Genomic DNA, 8577 nt, shown 5'->3' with positions numbered 1-8577 from the left:
TCACTAGATAAGCGCATCGAAAAACGTGCGCTTGATCAACCAGTTTGTGAACTTCTAGGGGTATCTACGAAATTTATGGCTTGGGATTTGTCGCGCTTGCTAATAAATATCGGAAATTAATTTTGATGCCAGCCTAAGCAACGGCGTAAAGTGAATTTTCGCTGTCGCTAATGCTCTCAACTTTCGCATAACGGTCATGGGCTAACGACTTTTCGTCTTCGGCTTGACCAGAACTTTTGGCTCTGAACCCATCCAATAATTATGCAATACAATCACAGCAAACGCGTCGAGAGCCAACCAGTTTGTCGCGACGTCTGTTTTCTGTTGTCTGTTGGCTGCTGTCTGCCGTCGGTTGTCTCCGTCCCCATCATATTCAAATGATTGCGAGCCCCGAGTTGGGCTAAAGATGAGCTGCGCGTGCCTGTTCAGTCAACGACGAAACGCGCAAACGCACGCACTTAAGAGACGGGCGGCAAAAGTCGCGCACATCGACGCTTCAACAACTCCAACATTATTAATAACCAGCGATAAAATATAAGAGCATAGAGTGTTTGAAATTTAAATTTTAAATAGGCCTGTCCCAATCGCTGCCCCAACTCTATAAAAACGCCACATCGCGCTCGCTTCGGTGTCAGTTGTTCCCGCGTCACCTTACAACATGTCGCGATCTGGACTACCAATGCTTCCGCTCCTGCTGCTTTTATTGCTCCTGCAGCTCTCCTTCTCTGCGGGCAAGGTCTTCGACCGTTGTGAGCTGTCGCAGCTGCTCCAACGCCAGTTCGGCATGCCCGCCTCTCAGGCAGCCACCTTGGTCTGCATAGCGCAGCACTCGAGCTCGCTGAACACTGCGACCTTTGGAGGAGGCAGCGGGCCAGGTGGCGGCTCGCACGGCCTCTTTCAGATCAGCGACGTCTACTGGTGCTCTCCGCCCGGTCAAGGTGCGGGTTGTGGTGTAAGCTGTGCGCGCTTGCGGGACGACGACATCAGCGATGATGTGCAGTGCGTGCGGAAAATCTTTGCGGAGCACCAGCGTATATCGGGCGATGGCTTCACTGCTTGGCAGGCATATGAGCAATATTGTCGACATGATGCTGCCTCCTATGTCGCGGGCTGTGGCGGCCTCGGAGCTGGTTTCAGTGCTGGCTCTGCCTTGATCGCAGCTGCCTCCCATCAACCCGTGAGCTATCAGCCCGTGAGCTACCAGCCCGCTAGCTATCAGCCCGTGAGCTATCAGCCCGTGAGGAACAGCGGAGCCCAGGTGCAGAGCAAGATCTACAACCGCTGTGAACTGGCCCAGGAGTTGTACTATAACCATAAGATGCCTATGCAACAGATCCCTACGTGGGTGTGCATTGCCCAACACGAGTCCTCCTTCAACACCGCTGCTGTGGGACGCCTTAACACCGACGGCAGTGCAGATCACGGACTATTTCAGATCAGTGATCTGTTTTGGTGCACACACGATGCGCGCGGGGGCAAGGGCTGTCGCATATCCTGCGACAAGCTGCTTGACAAGAACATTGCAGACGATGTGCAATGCATTAAACGCATTCATCAGGAGCATACGCAGATTTCGGGAGATGGCTTCACCGCCTGGACTGTGTACAACAGAAATTGTCGCAATCAGCGGTACGAGCAAGTAGCAGCTTGCTTCGCCAAGCCGCAAGCGGCCGCACCACATCATCCGAATGCAATTGGAGGCGGTGCTGTTGTGTCAAAGACTAGCTATGTGCAACCACAAAAGACTACCCTCTCAAGTGGCTATTACAGGCCCACGACTGTGGTAAGCTCACAGCTTCCGTCCAGCTATCTTAGCAACCCCTTCCTGCGTCCGCACATATCAGCACAGGCCCAGCCGCACCCCAATGCAATAAATGTGCCCCAGAAAGCGCAGTCACATTTCTCGCTCGCAAATCCTTTCCAAAAATACAAGCAGCAAACACCGTTCTACACCAACACCTACACAACACCACAGCAACAACCACAACACCTATACAACCACTACCAACGTCCAACACCTTCGCGTTCGGGTAAAGTTTACACACGTTGCGAATTAGCCCAAGAACTGTTTTTTTCACACAAATTTCCCATGCAGGACATAGCTACGTGGGTGTGCATCGCCGAGCATGAGTCGCGTTTCGATACGTCGGCGGTGGGGCGTCTCAATACTGATGGCAGTGCGGATCACGGACTTTTTCAGATCAGCGACTTATACTGGTGCACACATGATGCGCCGGGCGGCAAGGGTTGTCAAATAGCATGTGATAGACTGTTGGACTCGGATATTAGCGATGATGTTCAGTGCATCAGAACTATACATGAAGAACACACTCGGATATCAGGCGACGGATTCACTGCCTGGACCGTGTACAATGGGCACTGCAGACAGAGGAGTAAAGCAGAAATTGCGGATTGTTTTGACAAAAATGTGCTATCAAAGGAGGAAGTCAGACCGTCCACAAGTAACAGCTTAACTCGTACTCCTCAGGCTGTGTCCCATGCGAAACCTAAAGGTAAAATTTACAAACGGTGCGAGTTGGCCCAAGAGCTGTACTTTAAGCACAAGATTCCAATGCAGGAGATCCCTACATGGGTGTGCATTGCCCAGCACGAGTCTTCCTTTAACACCGCCGCTGTGGGTCGCCTTAACACCGATGGCAGTGCGGACCATGGTCTCTTTCAAATAAGCGACTTATACTGGTGCTCTCACGATCTGGCCGGAGGAAAGGCATGTCACATATCGTGCGACAAACTCCTCGACTCGGATATTAGCGATGATGTGCAATGTATAAAAACTATATATGAAGAACATACTCGTTTATCAGGAGATGGGTTTACAGCCTGGACAGTCTACAATGGGCACTGCAGGCAAAAGAGTAAGTCAGAAATTGCTGAGTGCTTTAATAAAGATATATTCGCGAAGGAAGAAGAAAGACCATCCTCAAGTAACAGCTTAACTCGCACTCCTCAGGCTGCGTCCCATGCGAAACCTAAAGGTAAAATTTACAAACGGTGCGAGTTGGCCCAAGAGCTGTACTTTAAGCACAAGATTCCAATGCAGGAGATCCCAACCTGGGTGTGCATTGCCCAGCACGAGTCTTCCTTTAACACCGCCGCTGTGGGTCGCCTTAACACCGATGGCAGTGCGGACCATGGTCTCTTTCAAATAAGCGACTTATACTGGTGCTCTCACGATCTGGGCGGAGGAAAGGCATGTCACATATCGTGCGACAAACTTCTCGACTCGGATATAAGCGATGATGTGCAATGTGTAAAAACAATATATGAAGAACATACACGGATCTCAGGCGATGGATTCACTGCCTGGACCGTGTATAATGGACACTGCCGGAAGAGAAGCAAATCAGAAATTGCTGACTGTTTCGATAAAAATGTGTTGGCCAAGGAAGAAGTAAGACCATCCTCAAGTAACAGCGTAATTCGCTCTCCTCAGGCCGTTGGACATTCCAAACCCAAGGGTAAGGTGTACAAACGCTGCGAACTGGCCCAGGAGCTGTACTTTAAACACAAGATGCCAATGCAAGAGATCCCTACATGGGTATGCATTGCCCAACACGAGTCCTCCTACAACACCGCTGCTGTGGGACGCCTTAACACTGATGGTAGTGCGGACCATGGTCTCTTTCAAATAAGCGATCTATACTGGTGTTCTCACGATCTGGGCGGAGGGAAGGCTTGTCACATATCGTGCGACAAACTTTTAGACTCGGATATTAGCGATGATATTCAATGTGTAAGGACTATATATGAAGAACATACTCGTTTGTCAGGAGATGGGTTTACAGCCTGGACAGTCTACAATGGACACTGTCGCCATCAATCCTTGGCCCAGTTAAGTGACTGCTTTTCAGGCAATGAAATCAAAGAAAGCCAACCAATTCATTATGCAGAGAAACCGCAGACAACGACTCAGAAGCCACAATTGAAGATTCAACATCCAGTAAAAATCGCAGCTAACCATCCCTATGCGGATAATCCGTTCCTCCAGCCGCTTATCAAGCTAGACGGTATAAAAAACACAGTTCCAGCTACTAAGAGACCTACCAACGTTAATGTCCACTCATTTTCACAGACGTCTGAGTCGGTTTCAAAGCCCAACTACTTGGACAATCCTTTTTTACAAGGTTATATATCAGCGGCACAAGGAAGTTCTTTGAAAACTTCCCCCAAACCTACCCATACTTTTAAAAACAATAAGCCAGACAAAGTTAGTCGGCCTATTGAAAAGGAATTTGGAACACCAATACAAGGTACAAAACCAGTTCAACCAACATTATCTCCACAACACTATAAAAGGCCATATGTAAGCAGCGACAGTTTTCGTAATGAGGTAATCAAGTTCACAGCAACAACTTCAACTACAACAACGACAAAACGTCCTTTTACTACAACAACTACAACTAGAAAACCTTTCAGTTGGCAATGGCAGGCGCCAACCACTAAAAACTCGCTAAAAACAACGACCCGTCCCTCAACAACAACTAGAACTACAGTGCGCCCGACAGCTTTGAGACAAACAACCCGCTCCTCGCCAACTACGACTAGGCCTACAACTCGCTACCCGAGCACAACTAAGCAATATACTCGCACGTCAGCAACAACAACGAGGCTATCAACTCGTTCACCATCAACAACGAGACAAACAACTCGATCACCAACAACAACGAGACAAGCAGCTCGCCCAACAACAACAACAGTGAGACCAACTACTCACCAAAAAACAACAACGAGGCAAACAACTCGATCGCCAATAACAACGAGACAAACAACTCGCTTCCCAGGAACAACGAGACAAACAACTCGTTCGCAAACAGCACGCTCTACTTTAGCAACGAAATCAACAACTCGTTCGCCGGCTACAACTCCACGACCGCCGACAGCCGCTTGGTATTCAACAACACCCAAGAAGACTACTCGTTACCCATCTTATTATGTGTCCACTACTCCTCGTTTAACAACAACAACGACTCCCAGGAAATCAACCGTTCAATATAAGCTACCGAGTACGACGCCCCGCCCACGACCCTCAACAACTCCGAAGCCATATCTCTTTGACGCCAAGACAAAAACAACAACAACAACGAGAAAAAGTACAACAACCACACGTAGCCCTACAAACATTAGAAACAGCACTGCCAGCCCTTTCGATCATCCCTTCTTCGATAAATTCAGAGCTCAGTTCGATGAAAATATTGCCTCTTCCACCAATAGCCGCAAGCCCGTCATAACGAGTCCGTATTACGATAAGTTTAAGCAAAATAATGCCCTAAGTGGCAGCAAAACCGTTTATTCCTACGGGTTCGGACAGAACGGTCCCAAAACAACAACAATAAAAAGGCCATCCACGCAATCACCGACAACAACAAGAAAACCTGCAAGCGGATTTGACATTTATTTGAATTGGAACAAAGGCTGAGCTCGTTGCTGGGGATTGTTGAGAATCGGGCTTGTGAAATATCGCTAATGTAAAAATAATACTCATAGTTTACTTTTTTAAGTTGTATATATAGAACTAGAAAAATAAAACGATTATAAACAAGATGTGGTAGCCGCAAATTATTTTTATTTTTAATTTTTAAATTGGATGCAAAAAGAGAGACGTCGACCAGTCTCACAGACTTGGCAACGTGCCAACTCGACACGGGCCTTTGATTAATTTCATTAACTCGTTTTTGACCGACTGATAGCCTTGTTAACATAATGCGGACAACAACAAGTAAGTAGCAACAACAACAGGCGTGCCGGGCGTAAAACCAAAAGCGTTAAAAGCCGTGTGTTTTTTAAATTAATTTCAAAGAATTCTGCTTCAGCCAGTTCTCTACAGCCTTAAATTTAAATTATCGAGTTTTTTATTGCAGTTCAACATACACGTACATACACATGGAAGCATATACTCGTACATACATATGTATTTATGCGGTTGCCTAATAAAATACTTTGTTTTAGATATGAGCTTTATATAAGACCGCAGGATCAAATACCTCCTCTCATTATTTTTCAATTGTTGGCTCCAATTGAGCGACAGTACAACCTTTATGTTTGTAGCAAACTATTGTTTAAGTATTGCATTTTAATCCAATGAGTTATCCATTATTACGCATTCCACAGAATCACCAAAGGCAACGAAGGAATTAATTTTCTTGTTTTGTCAAATTCTACCTATTTTTCAATTCACTTTATACTTTTCTATAACGTGAAATCTAACGAATTTTTTTGGCCAAATTGCTTAAGCCTAGGGTTATAGGCTTAGATCGGGAGAAATATATATAAGAAAGAAATATTATATTAAATGTGTGCGGTTTTTATTCGATACCAAGATCGGTTTCCATTCAGACCCAAGGACACCATTACCCTTAGCGTACTTTCGAATATTTCCCATACGCCGAATCGCTTAATACAGTTTTAAAAGTCTTTGTTCACAATAACTTATCACAACCTTAGCGCGCACGTGTTGCCTATAATTATTATTTTATTCATAATAATTATTATTATTATTTTTTTCTTCAATCTATTACTTCCCTTTTTGTACCTGTTTTTGTTGAGCCCTCAAACAGACCTTTGATTCTTCTTTTGACGTTTTCAAAACAGCACGCGAATTTTCTAATTTTTAGGCGAAGCGGTAACCAAACCCTAACCAAATCCCACTTGCCGACGAGATTGAAGCCTGTCTATTACGCCTGCACTGCCTTAGGCTTATAAGAAAGTAGATGTGGAGAAATACCGATAGTCAACAATATTTTTTTGAATGCCATCGATACATATTTAATAAAGAAAATATGTTTAGATACACGGCATTATATATTGTGTTAAGGGGCCATAACTTAACGCGTCGTGACTGATCAATTTTTCCCAGCTTTAATAGGCGTTCTGAAGTTATTTGTACACTACAACTTTATTTAATCAAAGTCAGCCTTGTTCACCTGAAATTTGTAAATATGATCTGTATATATTTAATTGTATAACCAACATTAAATATTTGAATCTTACTTTTATCCAGAGCACTTGCGGTAGTTATATTTTCCATTGTCTTTTCTTCCACAAAATCCAGAAATATTCTTTCGCCACTTTTGTTTTCAACTGTGATATTAATATTGGATTGCAGTTTTTTGATGAGATAAAGTTACTAACTCGGTTTTAAGAAACACTGATTGCTCAGCATTCAACTTTCTTTTAAAACCAACCAGCGATAGTTCTCCACCTCTAATTCAAACAGGCTTATTAACGTTCAAAATATTTCTTGGCGTTGTTTTTCATCGCAAACTAATTTTCGGGGATACTGCCCCTTAACGGCTTAACTTTTCAATTCTTGTAAACTACAAGAAAATTTGGCCTTATGTTTAAAGTAGAATGATTTTTCTCACCTGCTTTTAACTGAAGCCTCTCATCAGTGACTCTCATAAGCCCCAACAGGTCAGTGTTAGTACAGTGGGTGCCAGGACACAGAAACAGAGAACTGAACTGGCAGATAAGGAAGAGGAGGAAAGTGAAGTGTAATTTCTCTGCTATTGTCATTGCTTTAGGGCAAACATTCAAAAATAATTTAAGCTTTAAACTTTAAAGGCTTTCTTAGCTCAATGGTTCAGCTTCATTTCAAGGTTTAACGTATTTTCTATATTTATTTAATTATTTTGAGTGAGTTTGGCGGATGTATGTACATATGTGTTTATGTTTGTCGGGCTTTTTTGTGCTTTATTTACCAAGTGCGACTCGAAGACCTTTGTGGTAAAGGTTTAGCTCACAGTAGACGTTCTCGGCGAACATTTTAACTGTAAATTCTGGGTGCCGCGTTTTGACTTTCATTCATAAAGGCGACCGAAAGTAAAGAAAACAGCGAAAATTCGGAAAACACTCACTCAACCGGACTTGTACGTGACAGCAATAATGAAGCGTCCATTGGCCGCAGAACAGCTGATCGCATTCACAGTGAGTCGCAGACACAGATGAGTATAAAGCTTACAGAAAAAGCTTCGCAAAGCGTTTAAATCAAAAAAAAAAAAAACAGGTGGCGCTGCGGCCTCCAATATCAACTTATCTACTTACATACTTTTAGGCACTTTTTGTATTTGAAATGACAGTTTATTCGCCTCTTGTTTTTCAAAACTGAACAATACATACAAGTACGAAATAAAAGCCGAAAATAAAATAAAGCCAGAAATATTAATATGAAATGTTTAAGGGCTTAAGGGCAAAGAATAATGGCAGGAACACTTGACGAAACGCCTAAAAACTTCCATATTAGAGCTGATCTGAAAATAGTTTTTGAAGCTTTTAAATTATTGTGATGAAACTATGTAAGAACAATCTGAACCGATCACAATAAAATCTGCAAAGATGTTTTACGAAAGAGAAGCAAATGATTAAATTACACAAAAAAAAAAAAAAATAATAAATCAAAGTATCCAAATGTGGGATGCAAATCATCAATTTGCAGATTTGTAGATGGTTTTATTAAAGCACAGATAATGTGTCGAACGAGATGATGTAAAAAAACACATAAGGAGATATCCCTTAGACCTTAAATGAACTATCTATTGTTGATAATACCACTGTAGAATG

The 8577-nt window shown here is 43.4% G+C and overlaps 2 protein-coding genes and 1 long non-coding RNA gene across 3 annotated transcripts; 2 read left to right on the top strand and 1 right to left on the bottom strand.

The window, feature by feature from the left end:
* The first annotated feature begins 679 nt into the window (after positions 1–679).
* Positions 680–2206, top strand: LOC115632382. The gene is made up of 2 exons (XM_030529511.1): positions 680–2030; positions 2096–2206. Exons 1-2 carry the CDS (start codon positions 680–682, stop codon positions 2128–2130), a joined length of 1386 nt encoding a protein of 461 aa, XP_030385371.1. The 3' UTR covers positions 2131–2206.
* A 366-nt stretch (positions 2207–2572) lies between these two features.
* Positions 2573–5444, top strand: LOC115632734. Its single transcript, XM_030529980.1, has 3 exons — positions 2573–4028; positions 4598–4937; positions 4996–5444. The coding sequence occupies exons 1-3, from the start codon at positions 2573–2575 to the stop codon at positions 5435–5437; spliced, it is 2238 nt and encodes a 745-aa protein (XP_030385840.1). The 3' UTR covers positions 5438–5444.
* A 1367-nt stretch (positions 5445–6811) lies between these two features.
* On the bottom strand, positions 6812–8104 carry LOC115633053. The gene is made up of 4 exons (XR_003996317.1): positions 8066–8104; positions 7383–7479; positions 7009–7098; positions 6812–6941 (listed from the first exon to the last, which is right to left on the bottom strand). It is a non-coding gene; the product is annotated as an uncharacterized LOC115633053 (long non-coding RNA).
* Between the last annotated feature and the right edge of the window lie 473 nt (positions 8105–8577).

The sequence above is a fragment of the Scaptodrosophila lebanonensis genome, unplaced genomic scaffold (assembly GCF_003285725.1).
Source record: "Scaptodrosophila lebanonensis strain 11010-0011.00,11010-0021.00 unplaced genomic scaffold, SlebRS2 tig00001415-arrow-pilon, whole genome shotgun sequence".
NCBI lineage: Eukaryota > Metazoa > Arthropoda > Insecta > Diptera > Drosophilidae > Scaptodrosophila > Scaptodrosophila lebanonensis.
Note: the sequence above shows the minus strand (reverse complement) of the source record. Positions and strands in the feature narration are given on the sequence as shown.

Bases quoted from the DNA above. Each gene is read 5' to 3' on its own strand.
- LOC115632382 (XM_030529511.1), top strand. From the start codon at position 680: ATGCTTCCGCTCCTGCTGCTTTTATTGCTCCTGCAGCTCTCCTTCTCT. The intron at 2,031-2,095 runs GTAAAGTTTACA...TTTCCCATGCAG, and splicing joins TCCAACACCTTCGCGTTCGG to GACATAGCTACGTGGGTGTG.
- LOC115632734 (XM_030529980.1), top strand. From the start codon at position 2,573: ATGCAGGAGATCCCTACATGGGTGTGCATTGCCCAGCACGAGTCTTCC. The intron at 4,029-4,597 runs GTATAAAAAACA...AGCACAACTAAG, and splicing joins GCCGCTTATCAAGCTAGACG to CAATATACTCGCACGTCAGC. The intron at 4,938-4,995 runs GTTACCCATCTT...AACGACTCCCAG, and splicing joins AACACCCAAGAAGACTACTC to GAAATCAACCGTTCAATATA.